We start from the raw sequence: 18164 nt of genomic DNA, 5'->3' as shown, positions 1-18164 counted from the left end.
AGGTGCCCGGGGTTTGAGGTCCGGGTGCCCGGGGGTGTCGGGTTTGGGCGGAAATTCATGGGAAAATGCAAGAAATTGGTGGATTTCGTGGAGGGAAAGGTGGAGATTGATGGGGGAATGCTAGATCCACTTGAAACCAAGCAAATCCATGGATCAAATCCAACAAAATCTCATCAAACCAACAAATCACAAAAAAATGGGGCTATTTTTGGTGGGGAATTTTTGAAATTGGGGAAGAACACACAAAATTAGGCTAGAAAACAAAGAGGGGAGGCTCTAATTTCGTGATCAACGTGGCTCATGATACCAAGATGTTGTAGGGTGGAACCCTAGGTGAAGATTTTTCACGAATTGGAGGGGGGAATTCCCAAGAACAAGATGAACACAAGAGGGAAAACAAGAGGAACACTCAAGAACAAGTCCAAATCACACATCCACTAGACCAACAAACACACAAGATCCACAAGGTATATGAACAATCAAAGGGAAATAAGATACATGGTAGAGTTCATCCCAAATCCTATGAAGGAGATGAGGGCTTGATGATCCTATGATGGGGATCCTTCCCCAAGGAGGAGGTCTTGATGTTTGGTCACTCCAAGAGGAGGTCTTGATCTCCTAGTGGAGTGGATCCATGGAGCAAAGCTCACAAATGTCTATCAAATACTTTTCTATCCTACAAATGAGCTAGGGGATGAGTATATAAAGGCTAGGGACGAAATTGGGGGAGGTAGGGATACAAAGGTCCATTTTGACCCTGAAAATGAGAACCCTTCGGAGTAGTCCGGGCACCCGGGGTCAAGTGGACCGGGCACCCGGAGGTGGGCGCGGTTGTAGTTGCCCGGGCACCCGGGGTTGAGGGCCCGGGCACCCGGACCGGTCAGGGGCGCTGGCATGGGCGCGTGGAGGATGGCCGGGCACCCGGGGGTGAGAGCCCGGGCACCCGGGGGCATGCTGGGCCGGCCCAGGCAGGAGGCCGGGCACCCGGGGCGCTGGGGCCGGGCACTCGGGATGCTGCCCAGGCTGCGGCTGGGAACTTGGCTGGGCACCCAGTGCTTGGCGGCCAGGCACCCGGGGCCGGCTGGGGCTGCGACCAAGAGGTGGCCGGGCACCCGGGGTCGAGGCGGCCGGGCTCCCGGGTGGTCCAGGGGCTTGGCCCATTCCTCCTCTCCTTCTTCTCTCCTTTCCCTTGCTTAGTGGTCGCTCGAGCCTCCGTCCTCTCCTGCTCACGATCACCTTCTTGGTACCTAAGAATGCACAATGTATCCATTTGAGGTAGAACCCGACTCTCGTGGGAATCCGAATGAAACTCAAAGAGGAAAGAGTTCACCTCGGTTCCGACTTCGCGTGCGCGAGCTCTTGTCGTAGGTCCTCTCCATGCTTGCGGTGGCGGTGTGACATCCATGGGGATGGTCGAGGGATGCTCCGCATCACTCGGTCTCGCCGGTGGATGATTCGCCCTCAGAGTAAACGATCGTCTCACCATCGGACACCGGTTCAGATTCCGCACCATGGATGAATCCCACGAACGCACGCTTCATGGCAGGCTGAACCCGGGCAGGGCTCGCATGCTGAGCCGTCTCGACGAGGTCGGTGCAGATGTCCGGCTCAGGGCCCGGTTTGCCGATTTTGCCGATGAATACGTGAATTCCTCCAAAGGGGACCCGGTACCCGTACTTGATTGAGCCGGCCTTGGGGCCCCAGCCTGCGTTGTCGATGTAGAGTTTGCCGTGACGACTCTTGGTCATCCGGCCAACCGCGTATCCCTTGAGTCCTTCAAAGTTTCCCTTCAAGAACTCGAAACCACCGTGCGATAGCCCCACGGTGGGCGCCAACTGTCATGGAATTAACACGTCAGATGTCCTAGTGAGAGGACTTAGTCGTGGAGCCATCGCAACGAGATTAGCTTAAAGGGGTTAAACCGGACAAGGACACGGGGAGTTTATACTGGTTCGGCCCCTTGCGGTGAAGGTAAAAGCCTACGATCCAGTTGTGGTGGAATTAATGGGGTCTCGGTGAGCAGGGAGCGAATCCGCTTTACCTGACCCTTGAGTTGTTGTTTCTTGTTCCTAAACCGCCACCCGGTCATCCCTTTATATACACAGGTTGACGCCCGGCGGTTTACAAAATACCGAGGCCGGCTCATACACGTGTCCGGCTCGGTTTCTACCTTTTCCTAACTTACAACTTAAGTTACATAACTCATGGCGGTTTATGTCTATGGGCCTTAATCCGCCCTTGGGCTCCAGGCCTCTAAGCTTCAATAGTAAAGCGCCATACTCCTTGTCTTCATGGGCTTCAATACGGATGAGCATAACCCGGCCCCTCCTGGGCGGTTTATGCTCAGTAGTTATATCCCCAACACATACGGATCTGAATGTGGCAGACCCATTGACTAAACTTCTCTCACAAGCAAAACATGATCACACCATTAGTACTCTTTGGGCGTTAATCACATAGCAATGTGAACTAGATTATTGACTCTAGTAAACCCTTTGGGTGTTGGTCACATGGCAATGTGAACTATGGGTGTTAATCACATAAAGATGTGAATTATTGGTGTTTAATCACATGGCGACATGAACTAGATTATTGACTCTAGTGCAAGTGGGAGACTGAAGGAAATATGCCCTAGAGGCAATAATAAATTTGTTATTTTATATTTTCTTATATCATGATAAATGTTTATTATTCATGCTAGAAATGTATTAAATGGAAACTTGATACATGTGTGGATACAAAGACAAAACACTGTGTCCCTAGTAAGCTTCTACTAGACTAGCTCGTTAATCAAAGATGGTTAAGTTTCCTAACCATAGACATGTGTTGTCATTTTATGAACGGGATCACATCATTAGGAGAATGATGTGATGGACAAGACCCATCCATTAGCTTAGCATATTGATCGTTCAGTTTATTGCTACTGCTTTCATGTATGTCAAATACATATTCCTTTGAGAGATCATGCAACTCCCGGATACCGGAGGAATGCCTTGTGTGCTATAAAACGTCACAACGTAACTAGGTGATTATAAAGATGCTCTACAGGTATCTCCAAAGGTGTTTTGTTGGGTTGGCATGAATCGAGATTAGGATTTGCCACTCCGAGTATCGGAGAGGTATCTCTGGGCCCTCTCGGTAATATACATCATAAGCTTGCAAGCAAACGACTAAGGAGTTAGTCATGAGGTGATGTATTACGGAACGAGTAAAGAGATTTGCCGGTAGCGAGATTGAACTAGGTATGAAGATACCGACGATCGAATCTCGGACAAGTAACATATTGATTGACAAAGGGAATTACGTATGTTGTCATAACGGTTCGACCGATAAAGATCTTCGTAGAATATGTAGGAGCCAATATGAGCACCCAGGTTCCACTATTGGTTATTGACCGGAGAGGTGTCTCGGTCATGTCTACATAGTTCTCGAACCCGTAGGGTCCGCACGCTTAACATTCGATGACGATTTAGTATTATATGAGTTATGTGATTTGGTGATCGAATGTGGTTCGGAGTCCCGGATGAGATCACGGACATGACGAGGAGTCTCGAAATGGTCGAGAGGTAAAGATTGATATATAGGATGATGGTATTCGGACACCGAAAGTGTTCTGGAGGGTATCGGGTACTTATCAGGTCACTGGAAAGGAGTTTCGGCCACCCCCGACGAAGATATGGGCCATATGGGCCAAGTGAGGGAAACACCAGCCCTGGTGCGCCCCTATAGAGGCCAACCCTATGAGGAGGAGAAGGAAAGAGGGGAGGGCAATGAAAGTGTGGATTAGGATTCCTACTTCCTTCCCTCTCCCCCTCTTTCCTTCCACCTCGGTTATATATGGTAGGGGGGCGGCTTGGGAGGGACTCCAAGTAGGATTCCTCCTACTTGGGGCGCCCCCCTTGGCTGCTCCCTCTCCCTCCCACCTATATATATGAGGGGGGGGGCTAGAACACACACCAATAATTGTTAGCCGTGTGCGGCGCCCCCTTCACTGTTTACGCCTCCGGTCATATCTTCGTAGTGCTTAGGCGAAGCCCTGCACAGATCACTTCACCATCACCGTTACCACGTCGTCGTGCTGACGGAACTCATATACTTCCTTGACAATCTGCTGGATCAATAGTTTGAGGGACGTCATCGAGCTAAACGTGTGTAGAACTCGGAGGTATCGTACGTTCGGTGCTTGATCGGTCGGAACGAGAAGAAGTTCGACTACATCAACCGCGTTGTCAAACGCTTCCGCTTTCGGTCTACGAGGGTACGTGGACACGCACTCCCCCTCTCGTTGCTATGCATCTCCTAGATAGATCTTGCATGAGCGTAAGATTTTTTTTAAAAAAAATTGCATGCTACGTTTCCTAACAGATGGGGCATCTATATAAATTTGGCAACATACCTGGTCACAAAGGGAGGAACTAATGAAGCATATCGTTCCCATGCCGGCTAATGTGCTAGATATGGTCAAAAGAATATGTTTTATGAAAATTTTGCAAGTTTGAAGGGGCCTGTTCAAGCAAGAACTTCCCAACGGAGGGGTCTGATGTACTAAGTATTCCCCTCTGCACTAGATGAATCCTTGACTTTTGGGCATGGAGCTTAGAACGCTCGTGGTAATTCACGGTACGCTTACCATATCTCACGTCCCTCGCGCCACTACGAGATGTCGGTCAAGCAGGTGGCTCAACTGCGTGAGCAGGCCAAGGACAGGTGCCAACCAGCCTTCACCAAGTACGATGAAGTTGTTGGTATAAACAACGCGCGGAGCACAATCGACGCTCTCCGGTTAGTAGTTGAGGGTCCATATACTATGTGCCCGCCCTGTTTCTCCGATCATATTGTTGCTCACTCGTTTCTGTGAATTTAAAATTCACAAACTGCGACAAGTACGACGACACTACAGATCTTGCAATGGAATTTTTACTACGTCCTCATTGTCTAAGTATGGACAGGACAGTTCTTTCACTCCCAGTGCATATAATCTATGCTACCAAGCATCCCTGGAAAGCCCTACTCGCATTGATCGCCAACAACCGGGTTGTATCTGCAACAATTGGCTCTTTCGAGTACTCCGGATCAAACACTGCTGCCACAGCCTTACAGAACTTGTACATGAAGTCTAGGCATGTGGGCTCGCTAATTCAGACATACTCATCAATGAAATCACTGGGTACTCTGTATGCAAGCATCCGAATAGCTGTAGTGCATTTTTGATAAGAGGGGAAGCCAATCTTTCCCAGATCATCCTCCTTGCACTCGAAATAGTTATCGTATGTCACCAACCCCACCCAGATACGGTTGAACACATGTCTAGCCATCCGAAAACGGCGCCGAAATAGATGGTGTTTGAAGAGCGGGTTAAGGGACTCGAAGTATAGTTCTGCCAGAGTAGGCAATGACCCTCTCTCGGTTGCGATTCAACGCTGGAGTATGCCTCGGGATCGAGCCCCTAAACATCGGCCGCTGCCTACTAATATGGTCATGGAGGACCAACGCAGCAATCGCAATCGCAATCTCCTCGTCATCGAACGAAGAATCATCCGAATCACAAATAAAACTGTGAAAAAAGTACTCGTCGCCGAGTCCATTTGTACCTTGTAGGTAAACCATCGAAAACCTTGCGGGCATTGTGGAAGAAGCCGATCGGTGTAGAGCCTTGCGCCTCTCCGAGAACAGGTGGCGTCCGACGAGCGAGGTAGCCACGCTTGTGTGCTGCCGACAGGGGAGGCGAGGGGGTGGTGGCGTCGACGTCAGGATGCTGCAACAGTGGCGAAAATGGTCCACCAAACGCCGGAGTATGGGGCCGTTGGGGGTGGCGTGCTTCTAGGGGAGGTATGTGAATGCGGGCGTCCGGCCTAGGCATTGAAACTGGGCGGCGGCGACGACGGATGAGGCGACCAGATGTGCTGGCCGTCGATGGGAGGAAGGAGGAATGACCAATATGCCACCGACTGGCGGGCTAGGGGGGTGACAAGGGCGGGCGTGGCGCGCGTTCGCTGCGTGTCGGCGCCGACGCAAACACGCCTAAATTCAGACCTGAAATGAGTCGCGCATGGACAAAAAGATGAATGTTGATACAATTGGGTAGGCGTGTTGGATCGACTTTTGTGTCTGTCTTTTGTGTCTGTTTCAACCCAAACGAATATCGGACAGTTGGAGTTGCTCTGCGAGAACGCCGGCCCCGGCGGTTCTACAATCAGTGAGAGCGGGAGTCATTTTACCAGAACGTGAAATTCTCAGGTCAAAAAAAAAAAACGTGAAATTCTGCCGGAAACAGACGCCAAATACATGAACCGCAAACTCCCGCCGTTCCCCCACCTCACACTCCGCTTCTCCTCCTCCTCCAGCTCCGCATCGCCTTCCCCGCCGCCGCCTCGCCGCCTCCCACCTCCAGTGCCACTACGCGACCTCCTCGCCCACCGTCTCCCACTTCTGCATTCGCCCGCCCCTCCTCCTCGATCGTCACCGCCGGTGCACCCTCACGCTGACCTCCTCCTCCGTCGCCGCAGGGGAGAGGCTACACCGGAGAGCCTCCACCTCGAGCTCGTGAAGCGAGGGCTCACCCATGACCTCTTCCTCTCAAACCATCTCGTTAACTACTACGCTAAAAGCTCGCGCCTGGCCTGCGCGCGCCAGGTGTTCGACTGTATGCTGGAACGGAACGCCGTTTCCTGGACCTGCCTGGTATCTGGGTACGTGCTGTCAGGGGTCACCGATGAGGCCTTCCGGGTGTTCCGCGCAATGCTGGGGGTCGGTTCCGAGTGCAGCAGGCCCACGTCATTTACCTTCGGGAGCGTGCTCCGGGCGTGCCAGGATGCTGGACCAGACAAGTTGGGATTTGCGGTGCAGGTCCATGGATTGGTATCAAAGACTGTGTATGCATCGAATACAACGGTGTGCAACGCCTTGATCTCGATGTACGGTAATTGCTCTGTTGGTCTGCCCATCCAAGCGCAGCAGGTGTTTGATTCCACGCCAGTCAGGGACATCATCACGTGGAATGCCTTGATGTCTGTCTATGCTAAGAAAGGGCATGTGGTTTCGACATTTACTTTGTTCACGGCAATGTTGCGTGATGACTCAGCAATTGAGTTGAGACCAAACGAGCATACTTTTGGGAGCTTAATCACTGCGACAACTGTGTCCTCCTGCAGCTCAAGAGTGCTTGAGCAAGTGTTCGCAAGGGTGCTCAATTCGGGCAGCTCAGGTGACCTCTATGTGGGGAGTGCTCTTGTTAGTGCATTCGCGAGACATGGCATGCTTGATGAAGCTAAGAACATTTTTCTTAGTTTGAAAGAGAGAAATGCAGTTACCTTGAATGGTTTGATCGTGGGCTTGGTTAAGCAGCACTGCAGTGAAGAAGCAGTGGGGATTTTCATGGGGACTAGGGATTCAGTTGTTGTCAATGCAGACACATATGTTGTGTTGCTCGGTGCAATAGCGGAGTTTTCTGTACCAGAAGATGGGTTGATGAAAGGTACGGAACTCCATGGGCATGTTCTTAGAACTGGACTTATTGATTCGAAAATTGCTATCAGTAATAGTCTGGTTAATATGTACGCCAAATGTGGTTCCATTGATAAAGCCTGTAGAGTTTTCCAGTTGCTTTGTACAAGGGATCGGGTTTCCTGGAACACCATTATCTCAGTTCTTGATCAGAATGGTTACTGTGAAGGTGCAATGATGAAGTACTGCATGATGAGACAAGATTGTATAAGTCCGTCAAACTTTGCAGCAATTAGTGGCTTGAGTTCATGTGCTAGTTTGAGACTTTTGTCTGCAGGCCAGCAAGTACATTGTGATGCTGTAAAGTGGGGACTGGATTTAGGCACCTCTGTTTCAAATGCACTGGTTAAAATGTATGGAGAATGTGGAGCTAGGTTTGAGTGCTGGGAAGTTTTCAACTCTATGGCTGAACATGATGTAGTTTCCTGGAATTCTATCATGGGTGTCATGGCCAATTTGCGAGCACCTATTGCTGAATCGGTAGAAGTTTTCTCCAAAATGATGAGGAGTGGGCTGGCCCCAAATAAAGTTACATTCGTTAACTTATTGGCTACATTGTCGCCATCGTGTGTGCTTGAATTGGGAAAGCAGGTTCATGCTGTGGTGCTAAAGCATGGAGCTATAGAAGATACTGCAGTTGATAATGCTCTAATGTCCTGTTATGCTAAGTCAGGAGACATGGATTCTTGTGAGCAGCTGTTTTCGGAAATTTCTGGCAGAAGGGATGCTGTCTCATGGAATTCAATGATTTCAGGGTACATCTACAATGGCCATTTGCAGGAGGCTATAGACTGTGTTTGGCTTATGATGCACAGTGACCAAGTGATGGATTGCTGCACCTTCTCCATTGTACTGAATGCATGTGCCTCTGTGGCAGCGTTAGAGCGTGGAATGGAAATGCATGCTTTTGGTATTAGGTCACAGCTCGAGTCTGATGTTGTGGTTGAGAGTGCTCTTGTTGATATGTACTCAAAGTGTGGAAAGATAGGCTATGCCTCAAAGGTGTTCACTTCCATGAATCAGAAAAATGAGTTCTCATGGAACTCTATGATTTCTGGTTATGCAAGACATGGTCTTGGAAGAAAAGCTCTGGAGATATTCGAAGAAATGCAGCAAAGTGGAGCAAATCCAGACCATGTCACATTTATCAGTGTTCTATCTGCCTGTAGTCATGCTGGATTGGTAGACAGAGGTGTAGAGTACTTTGAAATGATGGAGGACCATGGTATATTACCTCAGATTGAACATTATTCTTGTGTTATAGACCTTCTTGGTCGAGCTGGCAAGCTCATGAAGATACGAGAATACATCAGAAGAATGCCAATGAAACCAAATACTCTCATATGGAGGACTGTATTAGTTGCTTGTCGACAATCGAAGGACAGGGACAAGATAGATATGGGGCTAGAAGCTTCAAGGATGCTATTGGAACTAGAACCTCAAAATCCTGTAAACTATGTTCTTGCATCTAACTTTTATGCAGCAACAGGAAGGTGGGAAGATACAGCCAAAACCCGAGCTGCAATGGGGGGAGCAGGAGTGAAAAAAGAGGCTGGTCGTAGTTGGGTAACCCTAGGTGATGGAGTCCATACCTTTATTGCTGGAGATAGATCACATCCGAACACCAAAGAAATATATGAAAAGCTGAGTGTTTTGATTCAGAAGATAAGGAATGCCGGTTATGTTCCAATGACAGAGTTTGCCCTGTATGATCTTGAAGAAGAGAACAAAGAGGAATTGCTAAATTATCATAGTGAAAAGCTTGCAGTTGCCTTTGTTTTGACTCGCTCCTCCTCAGGTGTCCCCATAAGAATCATGAAGAACCTTCGGGTTTGTGGAGATTGTCACACGGCATTTAGATACATATCTCACGCTATTGGCCGACAAATCATTTTAAGGGATGCCATCCGATTCCACCATTTTGAGGATGGAAAGTGTTCTTGTGGGGATTACTGGTAGCTTGTTTATATGGTGGTAACAGTGACACGCTATTGTTAACCTCTTCGGACTTTGTCGTACCAGACAACCAGGTACATGGTGTTTTTAACTTATCTTGAATTTGAGGTCATTTTTGCTATTCAAAGGTACATGTAATCTGTTGCATTGCCGTGAATTTATGGCCGCCTCCCTATCCCAAGCTGCAAAAAGATCCCTAACCTTGCAAATAGCATATTACTTGACTATAACATGAATACTGACTTAGTTGATGCGGTTTGGTGCTATGTGAAAACTCCTATGCGGCTTAGAATTAGCAATCTGGAAGTTCTGCTTATCTGTAGGCATTCTTCAGTGAGCATCCATGTATAGCATACTCCACGAAGGGTAATATTTTATATTTGTGATGCATCCATAGTCGGTGTGAATAGCTTGTTTTGTTCCAGGCAACCAAGTTCACTTTTTGCACAAACCACCAGTTTATAAGTCTCACTATATCTTCAGTACATCATGGTGTGGACATGATATTATACTCTGGTAATAATATCTTTGATCGCAAAAACAAGAAAATTGATTTGATATATGGTTTTGAAATAGTCACCCAGCTTAGTTAAATATTATGGACCAACTAACTCAACTCACTCAAACTACGTGACTTGTTCTTCGGCCAGAAAGCTAATTTGGGATTGAAACCCTGCAATTATTCTAGATAACCCTTTACCATGTACGTTAGTCAAATATCCATTTTATTACTCTTGAGTAAATTCATGTAGTATTAACAAACAAGAAAGCTGGAAATTGGATTTTACATTCGTCAAAACTGACAGGACAGCACAAATGAAACTCAAGGATATAATAGTGTGCAGGATTGATCTTTCTATACATGAAAGAAGATAGATTATACTTCAGACTTATAGAAATACAGAACAACACCGCCAAACATGAGCCATCAATCCAAATCCACAATCCCAAAATTGGAGAGAAGGATCTTCATTTGCTCAACGAAATCCGAGCCTGTTGCGTACTCTGTTAGCATCCCCACTGCAAACCCAAACATAGCCCATCTGCAGAAGTTTTTATAACCAAAATCACGATGCAGGAACAAGCAATCTTAAAAATTTTAACACAACTTTTAACATTAAATCTGTATCATCCTGCATTTCAACATGCTTGTCATAGTTACTAGCACCTTTTATGTGTCTGTATAACTTGGAAGTACATGAGGGGAAAAGAACATAATAATTTGCAGCAACTTCACCATGATCTCATTCTTGAGTACTCATGAACATGCCCAAGAACTAATTACAAGATCGGTTGTTTGTTGAGGATATGCTGTGTGCTATTTGTTACAAGCTTACACCCTGATTATTGTGGACCATCAATTTGCAATTTAGTACTCCCTCTGTAAAGAACTATAAGAGCGTTTAGATTACTAGGTTAGTAGATATTGCTATTTCACGAACTGATTATTCCGTTTCATCCCCTGATTGCTAGTTAGAAAATCCAATAAATAAAGCATGTAATGCTTAAATTTCATGCAACTTGCATTTACCTTCCATTGGCAATCTCATTCTTGGCCAACCACCCAAAGAAGGGTCCCTGGTTGGTCTCCTCCAGCTTCTTCTTCTTGAAGTATTCCTGTAGCTCCTTGGCCACCTTCCTCTGGTACTCGAACGTCACAACCCCTCCCACCGGTGGCGTCGCAGCGGCAGCCACTGCCGGTTTGGTCTCGGGAGGAGGAGGTGATGGCTGTGCTGGCTTCACTGGGGTCGGTGGCTGGGACAGGCTCGGAGGGGTGGACAGGGCTGGCGTCTTGGGAGGCATAGGCGGGGGCGGCGACAGTGGAGGCGCCGTGGGTCTCCTGGGCCCCTCGGCCTTGGAGCTCCTGATCACGGCGAACGACTTGCATGCCCGGTACGGAGGCGGCGGGGCGATGCGTCCCACCTTCACCTTGATGGAAGGGATGGAAGGTGCCAAAGACATTGCTTGGTTTGAGCTGCCTGGCGTTCTTGATTGTCTCTTGGAAGGCAGGAAGGAACAGAGAGACGGAGGGGAAGAGAGTGAGAGGGAAGGAGGGAACGCGTGGAGAAGGTTTGGACACACACCGGCCTGGCCGTTGTGGATAAGAGTGTGTGGTGCCTACCAAGCCCAGGTCTCTTCCCCTCTCTGGGGGAGGCAAGACGTTGGTGATGCGCGGGAGGCGAAGCGGCAGGTGTTCGATGGCGAGTTGCGGATTACTTTGTGAGGTTTGCAGGGACTCGACATGGGCGCAGCACGTTCAGACATTCCTGCCTCCTTGCCTGCGTGGTGCGATTGTCCCAGTCAGTAGTCCCCAGTGTACTTGTCCGTTGGAGACTTGCGTGCTCGTCTTTTCACTTTTCTGAACGTGAGACTTACATGGATTTTTTTTTAACATCGGCATAATATTTTTTTTGAACGGAGGCAAAAAAATTGCCTCATCGATTAATTAAGAAGAAAAGAATTGCCCTGTTAATCTACGGAAAATCGTGCTAAAACTGATACAATCAGACCATAATTGGGTTACTCACCAATCACGTGCAACCCGGCAAACCCTCCTAACACACAATAAATCGTCATGCTTGTACACCACAATTTTGAACCCGCCACAAACATCCCGACAAAAGATAGTGGACCACGCCAAAACCACAATGATGATCCAAATCGTGAGGATGAGCTGAAGAACCGGGAATCATCCATTAAGCAGCTGTGGGCGCCTTACATATGGCGCCACTCTTCTTGACATGGCATAATATTGACTAAGCAACAACATTGAAAAGAGTCCCTGGATACAATCCAGAACAGAACAAAAACATAAAAACACTAAGATTCTTACAACCCTTAGCTAACATGTGAGCCACTACATTGAGATGCCGATAAACATTTTTTTCGAGAGTACGCCAAAGGCGTATCTTAGCTTTATAGAAGAGAGAGGAAATATTTACAAGAGATTGTATGGTAGATCATCACAATTTGACGATCCCACCCAACCACTCCATGATCCTAGGCGGACTACTCACAAAAACGTTGGACTCCTACCACTCCCGCTAGTTTCCAGAGCTGTAACTCTTGAAAGACTAAGGTCACCGTCTCGAGCTCATTACAAATAGCACCAGAATGGAAGACTCTGGCATTCCTTTGCTTCCATAATGTCCGGCAGATCAACATGACCAACGCGTCGAAACCCTTCTTGTCCGTAGAACTAACATGCTTGCGCGCATTCATCCACCATGGTTGTAGAAAATCATGGTGTAGAGGGTTCAGGTTGGGATCCACACCCGCTTTGGCAAAGCATCGGCACCAGACTTGTCGCGCGAAGACACATTGGGTCATGAGATGATCCACATTGTCCTCCTCCTGGTCACAAAGAAAGCACGTTGATGCCGTGTCTTGCAGTCCATGTCTCAGCCTCCGGTCCGACGTCCATATATGTTTTTGGATAGCCAGCCACATGAAGATTTTGTAGCCCAGGGGGGCCCATTTTTCCATATGGCTGCCGCAGGCTCAAAACTAATTCCACCGACGCATAGCATCCGGTAAGCCGTCGCAGCAGAGTAGTTTCCAGATTCATGCCATGCCCAGATCACCTTGTCCCTATTGGCCGGGTCAATATGGACGTTCACAAGTGCATCCCAGAGCTTTATCAGTTGCAACAGCTCCTCTGTTGATAAGTTCTCCGGCAAGTCCTTGAGCCATGCATGCTGTATCAGACCCGCGCAGGCCAGCCTCGCATTGATGATCCTCGTCTTTATTTTGGCTACCAGATCAGGGGCAATCTCTGCGATCGTGTAGCCGTGCACCCATCTGTCTTTCCAAAACAGGACCCTCGCACCATCTCCGAGCTCCCACTTCACCAGGCTATTGAATGTGTGCTGAACTTGCTTGTCAGATGTGAGATTCAGCCCTTGCCATGGTCTGCTGTCATCCAGCCTTCGTAGCCATTCCCATCGGAGCCGTAGGGCAAGACCATGTTTGTGGAGATCCAGAATGCCCAGGCCACCAAGTTGTTTAGGGCGGCATACTCTCTGCCAAGATATCGCGCACTTTCCTCCACTGACAGCATCCGATCCAGCCCAGAAGAACGCGCGACAGCCTTGATCCACTTTTTCGATCGCCCATTTCGGCGCCTCTGCCACTATTAGGTGATGCATCGGTCGCGCCCTCATCACTTGTTGCACTAGGATCAACCTACCCGGGCGCGTAACTAGGCCTCTTTGCCACCCTGGTAGGATTTTGAGCGCTCCATCCACCATGCACTGCCATTCCGAGCGCGTCAATTGTTTGATCCCCAGTTGTAAACCCAAGTATTTGCATGGGAAATGATCAATCCTCCAAGGTAGTGCACTCCTAACCACCTCCACATCATTCTCCTCACCTCTGATTAGAATCGCTGATGATTTGGCAAAGTTCACATGCAGTCCCGAAGCCTCTCCAAAGAGCAGTAGCACATTCTTGACAAACTCAATATCTGTCCGGGACGGTCTGATGAACAGCACCACGTCATCAGCGTATAAAGATAACCTCTGGAGGGCCTTGCATCCGTTCAGATTCTCCAAAACTCTGAGCTCATGTGCCTTGCATATAATCTCCGTGAGCGTGTCCATAGCAATAACGAAGAGCAGCGGAGAGATCGAGTCTCCCTGTCTAAGACCACACGCATGCATAAATTTGTCCGTCAGACATCCATTCACAACGATTCTCGAGCTGGCTGTACTGAGCATGGTTGCCAACCAGGCAAGCCATCTCTCCGGAAAACCCTTGGCCCGAAGTACCTCAAAGAGAAAGGGCCAGGATAGGGAATCGAACGCATGAGCTATGTCCAACTTAAGCAACACGCCCTTGGCTCTCCTTTGATGCAGTCGTCTCGCCATTTGCCTGACTAGTAAAAAGTTGTCATGGAGGGTCCTGCCCCGAATGAATGCGGACTGATTGATGCTCACCAGCTCTCCCATTCATGGGCACACTCTGCTGGCCATCAATTTCGATGCCAGCTTAGGTAAGCAGTGTACCAAGCTAATAGGTCTGAAGTCGTTGACATGACATGCTTCAGCGTTTTTTGGTATGGGAGTGATGAGCGCTTGATTAAGCCTGCCAAATCCATGGCCATTGTTGAGAAACAGCTTGTGGAGCGCCGCCATGACATCAACTTTGATGATATCCCAAGCCATATGGAAGAAAACTCCAATGAAACCGTCCGGTCCCGGGGCACGATCCTTAGGCAATTCCTTGATAACCGCCCAAACTTCCTCCTCCGTGAAAGGGCGATCCAACTCAGATAGGTCAACTTGCCGGATGTTGAGCGCTTCCCAATCCAGCGTGTGATCTCTAGCTTTGCTTTGCCCCAACATCGCTCTGAAGGTTTGGAGGAAGGCCTCCTCCTTCCCCCTTTGGTCCGTGATGACCCTTCCATCAATGACAAGCGCTGGGATGAAATTCTTTGTCTTCCTGCCATTAGCTACTAGGTGGAACAACTTAGTGTTGGCGTCCCCCTCTGAGAGCCAATGTATCCTCGATCTCTGGCGTGCAATCGTCCTATCAAGAGAGGCGAGTCCGAGTACCATCTGCTTGAGCGCGCCACGCAACCACCTCTCACCAGGCGTGAGCAGCCGCACATCCTGCGCGCCGTCCAGTCTGAGAATGACCAGCTTAGCCACCCCCAGCTGCAGCTTTATGTTGCCGACTTTCCTTTGGCTCCACGAAGTTAGCGCGCGGGCCGTGTTCCTCAATAGGACATCTAGCCTATGGAACGGATCCACAATTATCTCATCGCACGTCCATGCATGTTGAACCACCTCCAGGAATCCATCCATCTTCGTCCAGAAAAGTTCGAACCGAAACCTCCTCTTCAGGTCCATGCGCTCCTCCAAGGATAGATAAAGGGGGCAATGATCAGACGAGGCCGTCGACAGTGCTTGCAATAAGCTGTCGGGATGGTCAAGCTCCCAATCAATGGAAACAAGAGCCCTATCAATCTTCCTTAGTGTCGGTCTTTCCCTCTCATTGCTCCAGGTATACAAACGCCCATGTAGAAACAGCTCCTTGAGGGCATTGTCATCAACAAATCTCTTAAACCTCCCCATCATCCTACGGTCAAGTAGTGAGTTATTTTTGTCCACCGCATGTAAGATCAAGTTAAAGTCTCCAATCACTAGCCACGGGCCCGGGCAGAGCGATCTCCTCTCGGTCAACTCCTGAAGGAATTGAATCTTCTGGGCGTCCTCTTGAGGCCCATACACAACCGTTAGCCACCATGGGTTACCCTCCTTCGGTGCCACGTAACCGGACAGAGAGAAGGAATCCAGGGCAATATTGCTAATTTGGACACGTGAGGAGTCCCAACCCATCACGATCCCTCCTCTAGTCTCGGTAGCCGGGAGGTAAGCAAAACCATCGTAGGATGGCCCTAGGCATTGCACGATGATGTACTGGTCAACATACTCTAGTTTAGATTCCACAATACAAACGATAGCCACACGCAAGGAGCCAACAAACTCCCTCAACGCCTTCTTCCTAACCTGGCTATTTAAGCCCCTCACATTCCAACACACCACATCCAACGGGTTGTACGACATTGGAAACGAAATATCTCCAAAACAGTACAACGACCAACCTACGCAACTGTCATCACCGCGGACTCCATTTGTGCCGCAAGATTGGTGGGTACGGATTTTCCAAAGATCGCCGCAATGGCTTTTAACTGCTGCTCTTGGAGCGGTGAATCGAACACGGACCGAAGTACGCCCAGAGTGTCCTCCGAAATAGCCAAATCCTCTGAAGCCACTCCCAGCGCTTTCAACAGGACCGTTTCTGCCACTGTCGCTTTGGTCTTTCTAGCCCCCACCGAGTTCAGCACCGATCTGGTCGTGCGCCTTGGCGTGAAAGGGTCCTGCCCTGGCCGTACACCACGTGCCCCTTCAATTTCCTTGAGCAAAGGTGGGGCCAGTTTCTTGAGTAAGCCAGCGCAGAATGACTTGATGTTTCCCAGGGCTACCAGTTCTTTAGCAGTAACATCCGTCGGTGTTTCCTCCCGATTTGCATGCACCCCACCCACCAGGGCCTGTGCTACGTTGCATGGCGCTGCAACGTACGTGGTCATCTCCATGCATGGTTCCACCGTATCAACCTGGGGTGGTGCGTCCAATGGGCTCTGTCCTCTCTCCGTGGACCCACCCAGCTCCGAAATGGGGGCCCAGCCAGCAGCGTGTGCAGTAGACAGAATCTCCACCGGCCCCAGAGACGATCGGATCAGCTGCGCCGATCCCTGTGTGGTCGAATCCACAGTATCACCCATCTCCACCAACTGTGCGGCCGAAGAGGGGTGTAGAGAATCCCGCAGTTGCACCGTCTGTCCACTCGGGCCTCCTTCCAACGGCCCCATTACCTGGTCCACCACGCATCCCAGCGTCGAGTGGCCGGCTGTGTCCATCGGTCTGTCCTGACCCACCAAAGTCAGCTCGCCCTCTTCAGCGACAGCAAGCGCCGAGCCAATCACTGGCCGAAACGCCGGATCCAAGGCCCTTGTCCCTTCTGCTACTCCTTCCTGCCCCTCCTTGCTTTCGTCAGCCTGCACCTCAGCCGATAGGCCCAACTGTGCACTCTTGTCAGCCAGCCCCCCGGCCGGGACGTCCATACTCGTGCTTTTGACCAAAAGCGACTCCCCAGCTGGCGTTTTCTGGATGGCCTGATCCACCAGCTCAGCGTGCACCACCGAACGTCTCTGCAGCCCAATGGCAGTCCGCCCCGTCTCTCCAGCCGCCCGCGGATTGGTCGGCCTGGTCAGAGGAGCCGTCTGAGCCGCCTGGCCCGCATGCGTCATCGGTGGGATCCTCCAGTCAGAAGGGCCCACACGTCCCTCCAACGCCTGCCTGTACGACCGTCCAGCCCCGTCCGCCGTCGGCCCAGCTCCGTGTCGATCCCTCCCGCGTTGGTCGCGAGCTCCACGCGTCCAGGGCTGCACCGACCATTCTCCTCCGGCGAATGAGCCCGGCGAGCTATCCGGCAACCCACTCTGTCCACTGTCACTGTCTAATCTTGAGCTCCATCGCCACAGCTCCGGCGGGGTGAAATCTCTCAGTCTTCCGATATGGATCAGCGTAGGGTATTCTAGGAGCTGCCTGAAAGAAGGACGCCTTGCTGCCGGGCTCGAGCTCACCGGCTCCGGCACCCATAGCTTGCGGCTGACCGGAATATCATCAGGATCAACGCACCACACTCTCAACTTGAAAAGAGATAAATCTTCACGGTTCTCCGTCTCCGGTGCAAGGCTATCAATCAGACAGGCGCTGCCGAGCAGCTCTGCTGCCGTTTCCCGAGACCACGCATGTGAAGGCACACCTTCAATCAGCACGTCAGCTTGGATCCTCATGCATCGCGCCGTCGCCAGGGCTTGCCGAAGCCATGGTTTGATGTGGAGCTGAACGCCAGACTGCAGAACCAGCGGGCGCTCAAGCGCTTTGTTCCTGAACTCATGCGACGCAAAGACGACAAGGAAGTCCTCCGGGTGAAATTTGTGAACCGAGAAACGATGTCGAGGGATCTCCAGATGCGCCGCGAGCATCATCGACGCGTCAGTGCAGGACACCGCCGGCCTGGCCCCTCCGATGTACACCACCACCGCCAGCTGGAGACGCCTCTCCAAATCCTCCATGCCTTCCGATCTCTGCACGATGCACACCTCCGACGGGGGTGCTTCCACCTGAAGGGGAGGT

General features: G+C 50.1%; 2 protein-coding genes across 2 annotated transcripts; one reads left to right on the top strand and one right to left on the bottom strand.

The window, feature by feature from the left end:
* The first annotated feature begins 6261 nt into the window (after positions 1–6261).
* LOC119276189 (putative pentatricopeptide repeat-containing protein At5g09950) lies at positions 6262–9705 on the top strand. The gene has a single exon (XM_037557199.1). The coding sequence runs from the start codon at positions 6286–6288 to the stop codon at positions 9460–9462; it is 3177 nt and encodes a 1058-aa protein (XP_037413096.1). The 5' UTR covers positions 6262–6285; the 3' UTR covers positions 9463–9705.
* A 518-nt stretch (positions 9706–10223) lies between these two features.
* LOC119276188 (light-harvesting complex-like protein OHP2, chloroplastic) lies at positions 10224–11605 on the bottom strand. The gene is made up of 2 exons (XM_037557198.1): positions 10991–11605; positions 10224–10502 (listed from the first exon to the last, which is right to left on the bottom strand). The coding sequence occupies exons 1-2, from the start codon at positions 11419–11421 to the stop codon at positions 10388–10390; spliced, it is 546 nt and encodes a 181-aa protein (XP_037413095.1). The 5' UTR covers positions 11422–11605; the 3' UTR covers positions 10224–10387.
* Positions 11606–18164: the final 6559 nt, after the last annotated feature.

Source organism: Triticum dicoccoides, chromosome 3B, assembly GCF_002162155.2.
Source record: "Triticum dicoccoides isolate Atlit2015 ecotype Zavitan chromosome 3B, WEW_v2.0, whole genome shotgun sequence".
NCBI lineage: Eukaryota > Viridiplantae > Streptophyta > Magnoliopsida > Poales > Poaceae > Triticum > Triticum dicoccoides.
The sequence above is the reverse complement of the archived record's forward strand: the minus strand, read 5'-3'. Positions and strand labels throughout refer to the sequence as shown.